This window comes from Platichthys flesus, chromosome 5 (assembly GCF_949316205.1).
Source record: "Platichthys flesus chromosome 5, fPlaFle2.1, whole genome shotgun sequence".
NCBI classification, from domain to species: Eukaryota; Metazoa; Chordata; class Actinopteri; order Pleuronectiformes; family Pleuronectidae; genus Platichthys; species Platichthys flesus.
The window spans coordinates 9,408,102-9,425,391 of NC_084949.1; the positions used below are offsets into that span (position 1 = coordinate 9,408,102).

A 17,290-nucleotide genomic window follows, 5' to 3' on the forward strand; every position below is an offset into this window, starting at 1 on the left:
AAAGCCAATGAAGTCTCCCCGTCACACAACATAGGATAACACTATAGAACAGAAATATGGAATATGTGCTTCACGCTGATATCAATGGAGTTTTGATCGAAATCCTATTGAAGTCTCTCTTTCATCTGTGTCTCTAATCAACAGTATTTTGTTGCATGTGTTTCTTGTAGCTGCTTCACCAGTGAGGCTGGTCAACTCTGACAACCGCTGCTCTGGCAGAGTGGAGATCTACCATGCTGGACAGTGGGGGACAGTGTGTGACGATTCCTGGGACCTGAACGATGCCAATGTGGTGTGCAGACAGCTGAGCTGTGGCAGGGCTCGTTCAGCACTGCCAAATGCTGCTTTTGGACCGGGCAGTGGAGCCATCTGGTTGGACGACGTCATTTGTTCAGGAAGGGAACCATCGATAACAGACTGCAGACATCCAGGGTTCGGGGTCCACAACTGTGGACATAGTGAAGATGCCAGCATCATCTGTGACAGTAAATGTTTATATATATATTCAATGTTGGGTCCAGTTGTTATTTCTCATATTTGACTGTAAAATTGCCTCATTGATACATTTCAACATATATTATTATTTAATGGCACAATACGTCAAATGTGCAGTATATGTTTATGTCAAGAAATTAAAATAGATATTTGTGCCTCAGGATAACATCATTGATTATATCTTTATCTAGAGTGACACTCAGTAGAGCACCAACTGTACCTCTGCTTACAGTCAATCCCACACGTATCTGTCTATTTCTAAAGGTAGAAATATAAAAGAAAAAAAGGAAGGTTTCTGATAACCTAAATTATTAAACTGTATAACAAAACATAGTGACAGAAATTGGAAAAAGATCCTCATCAAACCTTATCTGCATCCACACCAAAGCGTACATGGTTTTTCCAGGCCCACGCCCCAGCTCTCCAACAAGTTAGGTTGAAATCAGTTCAGTAGTTTTTTGCATATTCCTGCTGAGGAATATACCAACAACTAGAACATCACTCAGTGGCGAATGTACCACCACCAAGGACCGACAGTCCCCTTAAATTAATTTGAGCTGCATCAAATTTCACAACTTCATAGATATCAGTTACCTTAATGTGCCAGATTGGATTTCATCAAGGTCAATGAATTGTTTTCATGGGTAAATAGTCAACATTTTGAAAAACGACCTATTTCACAAAGTTAGACAAAGTGAAAAAAAACAGTTGGATGTGACCCCTGAGCTGAATCTGCTCCAAAATACAAGTGGTTCTTTCCTGACCCATATCACATTCTTCCACCAAGTTTTGTGGAAATCTGTTCAGTATTTTTGGCATAAGCTTGCTTACAAGCAAACATATAAACAGGTGTGAACACATATCCTCCTGGTCAGAGAAATTAAAAAGATGATTTCCTTATTAATATTTATGCAGGTGGAAGCTGTTTTGGTCTTATGGGTTCACATATATTTTTCTTTCAGTTCAACCAGGACCAAACTCCACAGTTTCACCAACCACAGCTGATCCAGGATCTCAGACCTTCACCTCTGCTGCACTCACATCTGGCACCCCTGGAACAACAGCAGTGGACAACACCACAGGAGACGAGGGACAGGTCCGCCTGGCTAATGGAGGAAACAGCTCCTGCTCTGGCAGAGTAGAGATATTCCTCCGTGGACAGTGGGGGACGGTGTGTGATGACCACTGGGACCTGGTTGATGCTCAGGTGGTGTGCAGACAACTGGGTTGTGGCAGGGTCCTGTCAGCACCACAAAGTGCACGGTTTGGACAGGGCAGTGGACCCATCTTGTTGGACAATGTCGATTGCTCTGGCAGCGAATCAAAGCTAACCGAGTGCCGGCACCGAGGGATTGGAACTCACGGCTGTGGTCACAATGAGGATGCTGGTGTCGTCTGTGAAGGTAAATGCTTATTTGTAGATTTAAAACCAATGAAATCTCCCTGTCAGACGACATAGGATAACACTGTAGAACAGAAATATGGAATCTCTGCTTCATGCTGATATCAATGGAGTTTTATAGAAATCCTATTGAAGTTTCTCTTTCATCTGTGTCTCTAATCAACAGTATTTTGTTGCATGTGTTTCTTGTAGCTGCTTCACCAGTGAGGCTGGTCAACTCTGACAACCGCTGCTCTGGCAGAGTGGAGATCTACCATGCAGGACAGTGGGGGACAGTGTGTGACGATTCCTGGGACCTGATCGATGCCAATGTGGTGTGCAGACAGCTGAGCTGTGGCAGGGCTCGTTCAGCACTGCCAAATGCTGCTTTTGGACCGGGCAGTGGACCCATCTGGTTGGACGACGTCATTTGTTCAGGAAGGGAACCATCGATAACAGACTGCAGACATCCAGGGTTCGGGGTCCACAACTGTGGACATAGTGAAGATGCCAGCATCATCTGTGACAGTAAATGTTTATATATTTTTAAAGTTGGGTTCAGTTGTTATTGCTCATATTTGACTGGAAAATTGCCTCATTGATACTTTTCAACATATATTTTTATTTTGTGGCACAATACGTCAAATGTGCAGGAAATGTTTATGTCAAGAAATTAAAATAGATATTTGTGCCTCAGGATGACATCATCGGTTATATATTTAACTAGGGTGACTTTCACTAGAGCTCAATCTGTACCTTTGCTTATAGTGAATCCCACAAATATTTGACTATTTCTAATAGTAGAAATATAAAAGACAAAAAGGAAGTGGTCTGACAACCTTAATGATTTATCTGTCGTACAAAACAAAGTTACAGAAAGTGGAAAAAAATCCTGAATCTAACCCTTAATCTGCATCCACACCGAAATGTTAATGGTTCTTCCAGGCCCAAGCCCCAGCTCTCCACCAAGTTTGGTGCAAATCAGATCAGTTGTTATTTGCATAATCCTGCTGAAGAATACACCAACAACTAGAACATCACTCAGTGGTGCACGTAACACCAAAAAAAAATGTTTTTCCACATTAATATTGATGGGGATGCAGGCTGTAGTTATCTTGTGAATCCACATATATTTTTCTTTCAGTTCCACCAAGTCCAAACTCCACAATTTCACCAACCACTCCTGATCCAGGATCTCAGACCTTCACCTCTGCTTCACTCACATCTGGCACCCCTGGAAAAACAGCAGTGGACAACAGCACAGGAGACGAGGGACAGGTCCGCCTGGCTAATGGAGGAAACAGCTCCTGCTCTGGCAGAGTAGAGATCTTCCTCCGTGGACAGTGGGGGACGGTGTGTGATGACCACTGGGACCTGGTTGATGCTCAGGTGGTGTGCAGACAGCTGGGCTGTGGCAGGGTTCTGTCAGCACCACAAAGTGCACGGTTTGGACAGGGCAGTGGACCCATCTGGTTGGATGATGTTGCTTGCTCCGGCAACGAATCAAAGCTGACCGAGTGCCGGCACAGAGGGATTGGAACTCATGGCTGTGGTCACAGTGAGGATGCTGGTGTCGTCTGTGAAGGTAAATGCTTATTTGTAGATTTAAAACCAATGATATCTCCCTGTCACACAACATAGGATAACACTATAGAACAGAAATGTGAAATATGTGCTTCACGCTGATATCAATGGAGTTTTATAGAAATCCTATTGAACTCTCTCTTTCATCTGTGTCTCTAATCAACAGTATTTTGTTGCATGTGTTTCTTGTAGCTGCTTCACCAGTGAGGCTGGTCAACTCTGACAACCGCTGCTCTGGCAGAGTGGAGATCTACCATGCTGGACAGTGGGGGACAGTGTGTGACGATTCCTGGGACCTGAACGATGCCAATGTGGTGTGCAGACAGCTGAGCTGTGGCAGGGCTCGTTCAGCACTGCCAAATGCTGCTTTTGGACCGGGCAGTGGAGCCATATTGTTGGACGACGTCATTTGTTCAGGAAGGGAACCATCGATAACAGACTGCAGACATCCAGGGTTCGGGGTCCACAACTGTGGACATAGTGAAGATGCCAGCATCATCTGTGACAGTAAATGTTTATATATATATTCAATGTTGGGTCCAGTTGTTATTGCTCACATTTGACTGTAAAATTGCCTCATTGATACATTTCAACATATATTATTATTTAATGGCACAATACGTCAAATGTGCAGTATATGTTTATGTCAAGAAAGTAAAATAGAGTTTTGTGCCTCAGGATAACATCATTGATTATATCTTTATCTAGAGTGACACTCAGTAGAGCACCAACTGTACCTCTGCTTACAGTCAATCCCACACGTATCTGTCTATTTCTAAAGGTAGAAATATAAAAGAAAAAAAGGAAGGTTTCTGATAACCTAAATTATTAAACTGTATAACAAAACATAGTGACAGAAATTGGAAAAAGATCCTCATCAAACCTTATCTGCATCCACACCAAAGCGTACATGGTTTTTCCAGGCCCACGCCCCAGCTCTCCAACAAGTTAGGTTGAAATCAGTTCAGTAGTTTTTTGCATATTCCTGCTGAGGAATATACCAACAACTAGAACATCACTCAGTGGCGAATGTACCACCACCAAGGACCGACAGTCCCCTTAAATTAATTTGAGCTGCATCAAATTTCACAACTTCGTAGATATCAGTTACCTTAATGTGCCAGATTGGATTTCATCAAGGTCAATGAATTGTTTCCTGGGTAAATAGTCAACATTTTGAAAACCGACCTATTTCACAAAGTTAGACAAAGTGAAAAAAAAACAGCTGGATGTGACCCCTGAGCTGAATCTGCTCCAAAATACAAGTGGTTCTTTCCTGACCCATATCACATTCTTCCACCAAGTTTTGTGGAAATCTGTTCAGTATTTTTGGCATAAGCTTGCTTACAAGCAAACATATAAACAGGTGTGAACACATAACCTCCTGGTCAGAGAAATTAAAAAGATGTTTTCCTTATTAATATTTATGCAGGTGGAAGCTGTTTTGGTCTTATGGGTTCACATATATTTTTCTTTCAGTTCAACCAGGACCAAACTCCACAGTTTCACCAACCACAGCTGATCCAGGATCTCAGACCTTCACCTCTGCTGCACTCACATCTGGCACCCCTGGAACAACAGCAGTGCACCACACCACAGGAGACGAGGGACGGGTCCGCCTGGCTAATGGAGGAAACAGCTCCTGCTCTGGCAGAGTAGAGATCTTCCTCCGTGGACAGTGGGGGACGGTGTGTGATGACCACTGGGACTTGGTTGATGCTCAGGTGGTGTGCAGACAACTGGGTTGTGGCAGGGTCCTGTCAGCACCACAAAGTGCACGGTTTGGACAGGGCAGTGGACCCATCTTGTTGGACAATGTCGATTGCTCTGGCAGCGAATCAAAGCTGACCGAGTGCCGGCACCGAGGGATTGGAACTCACGGCTGTGGTCACATCGAGGATGCTGGTGTTGTCTGTGAAGGTAAATGCTTATTTGTAGATTTAAAACCAATGAAATCTCCCTGTCAGACAACATAGGATAACACTGTAGAACAGAAATATGGAATATGTGCTTCACGCTGATGGCAGGGCTCGTTCAGCACTGCCAAATGCTGCTTTTGGACAGGGCAGTGGACCCATCTGGTTGGACGACGTCATTTGTTCAGGAAGGGAACCATCGATAACAGACTGCAGACATCTAGGGTTTGGTGTCCACAACTGTGGACATAGTGAAGATGCCAGCATCATCTGTAACAGTAAATGTTTATATATATTTAAAGTTGGGTTCAGTTTTTATTGCTCATATTTGACTGGAAAATTGCCTCATTGATACTTTTCAACATATATTTTTATTTTGTGGCACAATACGTCAAATGTGCAGCAAATGTTTATGTCAAGAAAGTAAAATAGATATTTGTGCCTCAGGATAACATCATCGGTTATATATTTAACTAGTGTTACTTTCACTAGAGCTCAAACTGTACATATGCTTATAGTCAATCCCACAAATATTTGACTATTTCTAATGGTTGAAATATAAATGGCGAAAAATCCTGAATCTAACCCTTAATCTGCATCCACACCAAAACTTAAATGGTTCTTCAAGGCCCAAGCCCCAGCTCTCCACCAAGTTTGGTGCAAATCTGTTCAGTACATTTTTTCATAATCCTGCTGACGAATACACCAACAACTAGAACATCACTCAGTGGTGCACGTACCAACACCAAGGACCGACAGTCCCCTTAAATTAATTTGAGCTGCATCAAATGTCACATATTCATAGATATCAGTTCCCTTAATGTGCCAGATTGGATTTCATCAAGGTCAATGAATTGTTTCCTGGGTAAATAGTCAAAATGTTGAAAAACAACCAATTTTGCAAAGTTAAAGAAAGTGAAAAAAACCCTGCTCGATGTGACCCCTGTTCTGAATCTGCTCCAGAATACAAGTGGTTCTTCCCTGACCCATATCACATTCTTCCACCAAGTTTTGTAGAAAACTGATCGGTAGTTTTTTTTGCGCAATCTTGCGTACAAACAAACATATAATCAGGTGTGAACACATAACATCCTGGTCAGAGATAATAAAAAAAAAAGTTTTCCACATTAATATTGATGAAGGTGCATGCTGTTGTTGTCTTCTTGGTTCACATAGATTTTTCTCTCAGTTGACCCAGGTCCAAACTCCACATTTTCACCAACAACACCTGATCCAGGATCTCAGACCTTCCCCTCTGCTTCACTCACATCTGGCACCCCTGGAACAACAGCAGCAGTGCACCATGCCACAGATTTACCTGCCACACATTCTTCCCCCTATGCAACGCTCACATCTGGCACCTCTGGAACAACAGCAGTGGACAACAGCACAGGAGTCGAGGGACAGGTCCGCCTGGCCAATGGAGGAAACAGCTCCTGCTCTGGCAGAGTAGAGATCTTCCTCCGTGGACAGTGGGGGACGGTGTGTGATGAAAACTGGGACCTGGTTGATGCTCAGGTGGTGTGCAGACAGCTGGGTTGTGGCAGGGTCCTGTCAGCACCACAACGTGCACGGTTTGGACAGGGCAGTGGACCCATCTGGTTGGACAATGTCGATTGCTCTGGCAGCGAATCAAGCCTGACCGATTGCCTGCACCCAGGAATTGGATCTCACAACTGTGGTCACTGGGAGGATGCTGGTGTCGTCTGTGAGGGTAAATGTTTATTTGTAGATTTAAAGCAAATAAGTCAGATAGCATAGCATAACACTATAGAACAGAAATATGCAGACATCCAGGGTTCGGGGTCCACAACTGTAGACATTATGAAGATGCAAGTGTAATCTGAAAATGTACGTGTACTGCTTATATTTTACAAGCTTTCATATATTATTGCTTATTACACACAGTAACATGTTAATTGAAGATCTTGTCTTGGTCTCATCTGGTATTTACCATCTCATCTTCTTCTGTGCACGCTTTCATTTACTGACTTTTTAAAACTTTTTCTGTAGTCCAACGCCCTCCACTCCAGCCTCCTCAGTTCATCTGTGGACGTGATAAAATCCAAATAGGGCTAAATATGGCTGCCATAACTTCCAAGGATTTGAACCCACTCTCTGGAAACCTGGTAGTTCGCAACTGCTCCTGGGTCAGAATGCATAATGATGTAGTTTGGTACGAGGTGGACGCTCAGGCAGGTGCCTGTGGAAACACACTGATGGTAAATACTTTATTAATTTTCAAGTTTTGTCCATTCATTTATTATTACGATAATTAAGACTTAGCTATTGGTTCCCATATGTACTCCTCTGCAAGGAGCTCAGATTAGAAGGAACTTGCAGAGACAATATCTTAAACCCAGATCTTCTGCCTTTATGACAAAACCACTCAATCTGTAATAGAGCTTCTTGTGACTGTTAATTGAACCACTCTCTGTCTTTCAGACCAACCGTACACATGCCATCTACTCCAACGTTTTATTTCTCTACCGAGGAAATGTGTCCTTCTCACGACCTGTGAGTCTTCCCTTCTCCTGTGCGTATCCCCTCGACACAGACACCAGCATGAATGTGGCAGTCAGACCAGTGCTGCCGTAAGTACTTTTTTATTGAATACTACAATCACTCACTTTTTACAGTTGTAAAATAGACAAGACGAACCTGGTGAAAATTGGTCTAGTCTTCTACTTTTAACCAATCATGTCAGCGTAAGCATGCACTGCTGTTTGCCACAGTGGCTTTATACCTCCAGGACACATCAATGTCACCTGTGTAGGATTTAAGGTCATCATAATAACAAGGCTTATATTTTTGACAGGTTTCCAGTTGGCCTCTCAGGCGTAGGGAGCAAAGCTCGAGCCTCCATATCTCTGTTCCACACCTCCAGCTTCACTCAGCCTTATCCATCTGGCTTGATCACGCTCCCTGTGGGCTCACCTCTGCATGTGGGCGTCTCTGTTTTAGTCAGAGACCCAAGCTTTGCAGTTGTCCTGGAGAACTGCTACGCCTCTGACTCATCAAACCCCAATGATACTGCACGATACTTTTTCATCCAGAACAAGTAAGTGTCCCTCTTCGTCATTGCGCTGTGGTTTATAATGGAAATGGGGTGAAAGACTGTGTATGATGTGATGTATAATGGCCCATATGACATGCTCCATCCTCACTGCCAGGTGCCCCACTGACCGACAGCAAGTGGAAGTGATCGAGAGCGGCACATCCCGACAGGCTTGTTTCTCCGCCGTGTTGTTCCTGATCCACGGTGAAAACAGTGACATGTACCTCCACTGCAGCCTCAGCCTGTGTGACCAGAGGAGCTCCCGCTGTGCCCCAGTACGTCACAGGTTTCACATTATCAATAGCATTATCGACCAATAGTCACTGCAGCTTTGCACTGGTTTTGATTGGATCTGTTATTCCCCCTCCTTTTCATAGTCTTGCAGAAGAAGGACATCTCGCTCTGTTTCCAGCTCTGCTCCTCTGAAGCCCCTCACCATTGGACCAATCACTTGTGAGTATGATTAACTATGAGCTCTCAGGATTGATGTGTCAACACAATAATCAATACAGAATGAATCACCATGTTTTTTTAATCTTTCTTCTTTATCTTCAGGGTACAAGTCACCTGAGTGAGCTGGTAACATATAATAATAATACAAACACGTCATTCATAAATCGATGAAAAAAAAACATGTTACATTGCATAATTGAATCGTATTAGCTGTGTAATGAGCTGTGAAATGATTGAAGAAAATAAAAATCAAGGTCAGAGTGATTTTCTTCTTCTTTGTTTATTTTCATATGTAGTTTAAATAAATGCACTTTAATATCAACTCATCAAGCACAACATAAATATACATCCATACATACTGAGGCAGTCAATAACAGTGGTTAAAGGGAATGTGCAAAAGCCAGTGTGCATATAGTCTGTTGTGCAAAGACACAAAGTCAGTAGATCAAGTTGTCACTGGGGAAGACAATTGCAGTGTTTGGAGTTGTTTATCAGTTTTATGGTCTTAAGGTAGAATCTGTCTTTGATTCGTGGAGTCCTGCATTGCAGACTGGTGCAAGGATGTGATGCTGAGCGGGGTCTTTGGCTGTGTTGCTGGCTCCTCTGAAGACCCTCTGCTGGTAGATGTACAGCAGAGATGAAAAACATAAAGCTTGCTGTGTCACTAATATTGTCACCCTTTGCTGTAAATCAGTATGGAAACACATTATAACTCACCTTTGGTAAATCACAAATGAGAATAACCTGTGATAAATTGTCTGTGCCCATGTGACATGAATTAGCCAATGAATGATGACTTCCATGTTTTAAAAAGCCACCTGTTATTCCCTGTTCCTTTGTCACAATGGTGAAGACTAAGGAGCTGTCTGAGGACATCATAAGGGCTTTTATTAGCATACAAAAGACCTCCAAAGACCTTGCTATCCCTGTTTCAACAGTGTGTAATGTTATTAAGAAGTTTGCCAAGCATGGAACTGTCAAGAACCTCCCTGGACGTGGGGAGAAGAGAAAAATTGATGAGAACAGTCTTCGAAGGTTGGTGCGAATGGTGGAAAAAACACCACGTCAAACATCCAAAGACCTGAAGGCCATCCTGGAAGAGTCAGGGGTCGTGGTTTCAACAAGTACCATACGCCGCACACCAACAGGGCTTTATGGGAGAAGGCCGAGGGTCCATATTAATGTGGGGCTGCTTTGCTGCATCTGGCACTGGAGGCCTTGACCGTATCACAGGAGTCATGATATCAGAGAATTATCAAGAGATTTTAGAGCGAAATGTCCTACACAGTGTAAGAAAAACTTTGTTTGATTCGAAGATCACGGGTCCTCCAGTAAGACAAAGACCCAAAGCAGGAATGGTTGAAAAGGAAAAAATTAACTGTTTTAAAATGGCCAGCAATGAGTCCAGATCTCAATCTAATTGAAAATCTTTGGGGTGAGCTGAAATCTGCTATTTGGGAAAAGAACCCTGCAAACTTTCAAGAGCTTGAACAAATTGCAAAGGAAGAGTGGAAGAGAAAATACCAGCTGAGAAGTGCAAGAAGCTTATAGATGGCTACAAGAAACGTTTGGAGGCTGTCATCACTGCCAAAGGGTGTGCAGCGAAATATTAAAGAGGGGTGCTGTTATTGCTGCACATTATGTTTTTTCTGTTTCTTCTTTGAAATTACAATATGTAAGTTGAAAAAAACAATTTTCTTTGTTAAATTACTTTGGACCTCCAATTAAAAGATCCTGATGATATAAATTTCCATTTATTTCTGAAGATATTGTACAGGTTATGCAAAAAATGCAGGGGTGCCAATAATGGTGAGCAGGACTGTAGGTATTGGCCCTTTTGCTGCCTCCTTCATAGCGTTTTCGTGGGATGCATACGGTTATCACAATCCTTACAAGGACTCGTTACTCCCGAGTCCTTGTAAGGATTTGTTCAAAATGAACGAATCGTTCACGAATGACACATCACTACTACAGGATTGATGCCAACCAGTAGACTGCTGGCAATTTGTGTGACCAACATCATGGGCTTCTTTGTGTCAGCGTACCCTATCACCAGCAGCTTTGGGAGGTGTCTGTGTGTCTGTGTATGAGAACGTGTGTGTGTGTGTGTGTGAGTGAGTGAGTGTGAGAGAGAGAGAGAGAGAGAGAGAGAGAGAGAGAGAGAGAGAGAGAGCGCTATCACGTATATACAGGGATGGGCAAAAAAAAATCAACATGTATTTTGATACAAATACAAAATACCCCTCAAATAAATGTATCCAAAAAAAATACAAAATACTGGTGCCAGAAAATGTAACAAAATACAATACATTTTTCTGGATTTTCCGTTTTCTCACATTTTGGTATAGCAGAAATGCAAAGTGAGCGAAAACATAAAAATCTAAATCAAATCAAAATTTGGTGTTACTACCCTTTGCCTTCAAACCAGCATCAATTCCTATAGGTACACTTGCACAAGTCAGGGATTTTGTAGGATTATAGTCAGGTGTATGATCAACCATTTATATCAAACTGGTGCTAATGATCATCAATTTCACATGTAGGTTGAAACATAGTCATTAACTGAAACAGAAACAGCTGTGTAGGAGGCTTCAAACTCTGCTACCAATGTGAGGTTGTGAAAGACAATTTGATGTCACAGGTCATACACCATGGCAGGAATCAGAATCAGAATCAGAAGTATTTTATTGCCAAGTAGGTTTACACCTACAAGGAATTTGCTCTGGTTATTGGTGCATACAATGAACATAGAAACATAAAACGCAATAAATACAACATACATAGGAAAAGCAATAAAAAATAGAAAACCAGTATATATTTACTCACTGTTTACTTCTTATTTATTCACTTTTTTCCAATATTTATACAAAGTAGCATTTATTTTGACATAAACATTTCTGAATAAAAATATATGAAAGATAAAAGATATAAAAAGTGAAGTAAAAAGTGAAATGCAAAATGCAAAACAGTAAACAGTGTCCGATTGCAATATGCAATGTAATACAGTATAATATAATATGAGATAATGTGTTAATTTATTAATTTAACACATCCTTGAGGTGTGGGGGTGGAATAAAAGTCTGAGTCAGGTGGGGGTCCCGGGCCTTGTTGATGAGGCCAACGGCAGCCGGGAAGAAGCTGGTCTTGTGGCGGGCGGTTTTGGTCCTGATGGACCGTAGCCTCCTGCCCGAGGGTAGAACCTCAAACAGTTTGTGACCCGGGTGGGAAGTATTAGCCACAATCTGGCCTGCAAGCCTCAGGGACCTAGAGGAAAACAGGTCCTGTAGAGATGTCAGATTGCAGCCGATCACCTTCTCAGCAGAACGGATGATACGCTGCAGCCTCCTTTTGTCGTTAGCGGTGGCAGCAGCGAACCAGATGGTGATGGAGGAGGTGAGGATGGACTCGATGATGCAGGTGTAGAAGTGCACCATCATGGACTTTGTCAGGTTGAATTTCTTCAGCTGCCGCAGGAAGAACATCCTCTGTTGCCCTCTTTTGGTGATTGAGCTGATGTTCAGCTCCCACTTGAGGTCCTGGGAGATGATGGTGCTGAGGAAGCGGAAGGACTCCGCAGTGACGACTTAGGCGTCTCTCAGGGTGATGGGGGTGGGCAGAGGCTTGGATCCTTCTGAAGTCCACAACCATCTCCACTGTTTTCAGCGTGTTGAGCTCCAGGTTGTTCTGGTCACACCAGGTCACCAGATGGTCAATCTCCCACCTGTAGGCGGACTCGTCCCCATCAGAGATGAACCCAATGAGGGTGGTGTCATCCGCGAACTTCAGGAGTTTGATGGACTGGTGACTGGAGGTGCAGCTGTTTGTATACAGGGAGAATAGAAGAGGTGAAAGAACACAGCCTTGAGGGGAACCGGTGCTAATAGATCTGAATTCAGAGACATACTTACCCAGCCTCACGCGTTGCCTCCTGTCAGACAGTGTTAGAAGGCAGAGCTGAAGTCCACAAACAGGATCCTGGTGTAGGTTCCTGATGAGTCCAGGTGCTGGAGGATGAAGTGAAGGGCCATGTTGACTGCATCTTCTACAGACCTGTTGGCTCTGTAGGCAAACTGCAGGGGGTCCAGGAGAGGGTCAGTGATCGCTTTGAGGTGGAACAGCAGGAGGTGCTCAAATGCCTTCATCACCACAGAGGTCAGGGCGACGGGTCTGTAATCGTTGAGTCCAGCGATCTTGTTTTTTTGGGGGACAGGGATGATGGTGGAGGTCTTGAAGCAGGCTGGTACGTGACATGTCTCCAGTGAGGTGTTAAAAATGTCAGTAAACACCGGAGACAGCTGATCAGCACAGTGCTTCAGGATTGATGGAGAGCCAGAGTCTGGCCCGGCTGCTTTGCGTGGGTTCTGTCTCTTGAAGAGGCTGTTGACGTCCCTCTCCAGGATGGAGAGAGTCGTCACTGGGGTTGGAAGTCGTGTAGAGGTGCAGGCCCTTGCTTTGGTGGGGGAGCTGCGGCTGATGGGCTGGAGTGTGGTGTCATGGGGGATGATTTCAGGACTTTCCTATTGTCCATCAAAGCGACAGTAAAACTCGTTCAAGTCGTTGGCCAGGCGTGAGTCGTTAGTGGAGTGGGGGGCTCTGGGCTTGCAATTTGTAATCTGCCTAAGCCCTCTCCAGACAGAGGCAGAGTCATTGGCTGAGAACTGTTTTTGAAGTTTCTCAGAGTACAGTCGTTTAGCTTCTCTCACCTCTTTGGTAAAAACCTGTATTTCGACTCTATAAACCTGACTCTATCCCCGCTCCTAAACGCCTCTTCCTTCTCCAACCTTAACTTTTTGAGTTTAGCTGTGAACCAGGGTTTGTCATTATTGTAAATCACCCTGGTGCGTGATGGAACACAGCTGTCCTCACAGAAGCTGATATAAGAAGTCACAGCCTCTGTGTACTCATCCAGACTATTAGTAGCAGTCCTGAACACATCCCAATCTGTACAGTCAAAACACGCCTGAAGATCCTCCACAGCTTCACTGGTCCACAACTTTGAAGTCCTCACAACAGGTTTACAGAGTTTTTATTTCTGCCTGTATGCAGGAATCAAATGGACCATGACGGTTCGAGAGTCCCAGTGCAGCCCGGGGGACGGCGTGATAAGCACTGCTTACTGTGGTGTAACAGTGATCAAGAATTTTCTCCTCTCTGGTCGGGCATTTAATAAATTTTTTATATTTGGGGAGTTCACGGGTGAGATTTTCTTTGTTAAAGTCCCCGAGGACAATAACTAAGGAGTCCGGGTTAGTCCGCTCCACACACAGTATCTGATCAGCGAGCATGCGTTGTGCCTCTTGCACGTTAGCCTGCGGTGGGATGTAAACACCGACCAGAATGAATGAAGCGAACTCACGGGGGTAGTAGAAGGGTTTGCAGTGAATGAAAACATATTCCAGATCAGGAGAACAATGCTGTTGAATCACTGTCACATCGTTGCACCAGCCAGAGTTAGTGTAAAAGCAGATACCTCCACCTTTCGTTTTGCCGGAGAGCTCCGTGTTGCGGTCCGCTCGGAAAAGTTGGAACCCAGCCAGCTGCAGCGCAGAGTCCAGTACAGATCCACACAGCCACGTCTCCGTGAAGCACAGCACGGAAGATGAGGAGAAGTCTCTGTTTTTACTAACTAATAGCTGGAGTTCGTCCAGCTTGTTGCAGAGTGAGCGCACGTTGGAGAGGAATATACTCGGAAGCGCTGTGCGAAGTCCCCGCTGGCGGAGACGCACAAGAGCCCCGGCTCGGTAATAAATTATCAGGAGTTATGTCCCTGATATTCATGAGCATCTCTCTGGTGTAAGAGCTCCCGGTTTTTAGGCAGAAAACTGAATAAACTAACAAAACAAGACAAAACATCGCGCACCTAATCACCGAAGCAGCCTTACACGGCGCCATCTTAGTGGTCAGACTGAGCACTGACTGAGCACAGCAACAAGACACAAGGTTGTTATACTGCATCAGCAAGGTCTCTCCCAGACAAAGATTTCAAAGCAGACATGGGTTTCCAGATGTGCTGTTCATGTGCTTTTTTGAAGAAGCACAAAGAAACGGGCAACATTAAGGATCATAGACGCAGTGGTCGGCCAAGGAAACTTAGTGCAAGCAGATGAAAAATACATCAAGCTTATTTCTCCTTCGAAATCGGAAGATGTCCAGCAGTGCCATCAGTTCAGAACTGGCATAGACCAGTGGGACCCATGTACACCCATCTACTGTCCAGAGAACTCTGATCAGAAGTGGTCTTCATGGAAGAGTTGAAACCAAAAAGCCATACCTCCGACATGGAAACAAGGCCAAGCGACTCAACTATGTGTGACGGTCTCTGTTTTGCTCTGCTGCTATTTCTATGTACTTCACTGGAGTCAGGTTTAATGGAAGCAGTGTAACTTTATTCTGCAACCTGCAACATATATGGGACAAACAGCCAGTCATCGTTAGCGCGAGCACCTGCTTCTGCGGTAAAAACAAAGTGCGCCAGACTTAATCCCCCAGAAGCTCCCGCGATAGGTTTTCAAAATAAAAGACACGGCAAAATAAAAGAAATACATAAAAACAGTGACTGCTGTCCCACATTGAACAGGATTTAACTAACAACATATTTACACCGTTACATATGCACGAAAACATAGGAACTGGGCTGCAGACAAATGGCAGCAGGTGCTCTGGACTGATGAGTCAAAAGTCGAAATATTTGGCTGTAGAAAAAGGCAGTTTGTTCGCCGAAGGGCTGGAGAGAGGTACAATAATGAGTGTCTGCAGGCAACAGTGAAGCATGGTGGAGGTTCCTTGCAAGTTTGGGGCTGCATTTCTGCAAATCGAGTTGGAGATTTGGTTAGGATTAATGGTATCCTCAATTCTGAGAAATACAGGCAGATACTTATCCATCATGCAATACCATCAGGAAGGCATATGATTGGCCCCAAATTTATTCTGCAGCACGACAACAACCCCAAACATACGGCCAATGTCATTAAGAACTATCTTCAGAGTAAAGAAGAACAAGAAGTCCTGGAAGTGATGGTATAGCCCCCACAGAGCCCTGATCTCAACATCATCGAGTCTGTATGGGATTACAACGAAGAGACAGAAGGATTTGAGGAAGCCTACATCCACAGAACATCTGTGGTTAGTTCTCCAAGATGTCAGGAACAACCTACCAACCAAGTTCTTTCAAAAACTGTGTGCAAGTCTACCTAGACGAATTGATGCTCTTTTGAAGGCAAAGGGTGGTCACACCAAATATTGATTTGATTTAGATTTCTCTTCTGTTCATTCACTGCATGTTGTTAATTGATGCATGCTCGTGAACTGTTTTTTGATTCGTACAGAAAGTATTTTGAGTATTTTAAATACAAAGTTACTCCACTCTAGAGTAATTTGTTACAAATTACGTTCGATTTTTTATCGGCCCTATCAAATACAAATTACAAAATACTCAAAGTAATGAAAATACGTCGGGAAAGCAGTGAACTCCCAGACTGGTGTCTGTACTCCCGCTGGATGGATCATCACTGGTGAGTCAACACTCACTAAAACTCTCTTCCACCCTTTTGTGGTTATCCGTGATATCAAATTTTCTCCCAAAACTTTCCCCTGTTTCTTCAAAAGCCAGTACAGGGGGGCGGGTATTGGTGTGTGTGTGCGCGCATGTGGATAAGATCATGATTAGATATGCCCAGCATGTGAACACAGAAAGTTAATGTAGTACTTTTGGGGTCTAATTATACAATGTCATAAAAGATTGATATTGGTTTGGCTATTTTTTCAACCAATAAAACAGCTAATTTAAACACTCATGAGTATGCTCATCACAGAAGAGAGGGATTTCTCTTTTTGTCGTGACGTTCCTGTTGAACTTCTGGCAGGTGCATTACGGTATTATCGGAGGAGTGGCTGTATCTGGAGTCCTGCTGCTGTACAACACAGCCAGACCCCAGATAAAGGTGCAGTAAATGTCTTTGCAGGAACGTGTGTGAGTGAGTGCAGGACGCTTCTACTGTGAAACACATGAATCCTTTCTAAGGCAGCACACTCATTTGCTCACTGTTTTCTGTAAAGTAAGTAACAATGCAGTTTTCAGAGAGTAATTAAGTGCTTTGCAGGGCCGAGAAAAAAACAAGTTACACCGTACAAAACGTAAAAACAAAAGACAAACAAATACAATACAAAATAACTATATAGTGTCCAGTAAAGTGCATACAGAGACAGATCTGGTCAACTTAAGTGACCTGAACACCTTTTTAAACAGGTTTGTGGTTTTTAAATGATTCCACAGAATCAGCAAACCTTGATGTAGGTCGGGTGTTCCACAACTAAGGTGCTATTGTCTCAAAAGGCACAAGAGAGTAATTTGCTAATAAGACCTCTTCACTGTATATAAGTACAGTTAACAGAATGATGTATATG

At 43.6% G+C, this 17,290-nt stretch overlaps 1 protein-coding gene across 2 annotated transcripts in view; it reads left to right on the top strand.

Moving 5' to 3' along the window:
* The window catches only part of LOC133954457 (deleted in malignant brain tumors 1 protein-like), a 31,100-nt gene extending 21,949 nt beyond the window's left edge, over positions 1-9,151 (top strand). The window contains exons 4-16 of one of the 2 annotated variants that reach the window (XM_062388891.1): positions 171-485; positions 1,458-1,898; positions 2,090-2,404; positions 3,021-3,461; positions 3,653-3,967; positions 4,940-5,380; positions 6,566-7,090; positions 7,390-7,598; positions 7,822-7,970; positions 8,195-8,437; positions 8,550-8,709; positions 8,812-8,887; positions 8,990-9,151. In XM_062388891.1, coding sequence (XP_062244875.1) covers positions 171-485; positions 1,458-1,898; positions 2,090-2,404; positions 3,021-3,461; positions 3,653-3,967; positions 4,940-5,380; positions 6,566-7,090; positions 7,390-7,598; positions 7,822-7,970; positions 8,195-8,437; positions 8,550-8,709; positions 8,812-8,887; positions 8,990-9,009 — 3,650 coding nt within the window. In that variant the 3' untranslated portion in view covers positions 9,010-9,151. The remainder of the gene's footprint in view (positions 1-170; positions 486-1,457; positions 1,899-2,089; positions 2,405-3,020; positions 3,462-3,652; positions 3,968-4,939; positions 5,381-6,565; positions 7,091-7,389; positions 7,599-7,821; positions 7,971-8,194; positions 8,438-8,549; positions 8,710-8,811; positions 8,888-8,989) is intronic. The other variant, XM_062388892.1, reaches the window with a different exon arrangement.
* The last annotated feature ends 8,139 nt before the right edge of the window (positions 9,152-17,290 follow it).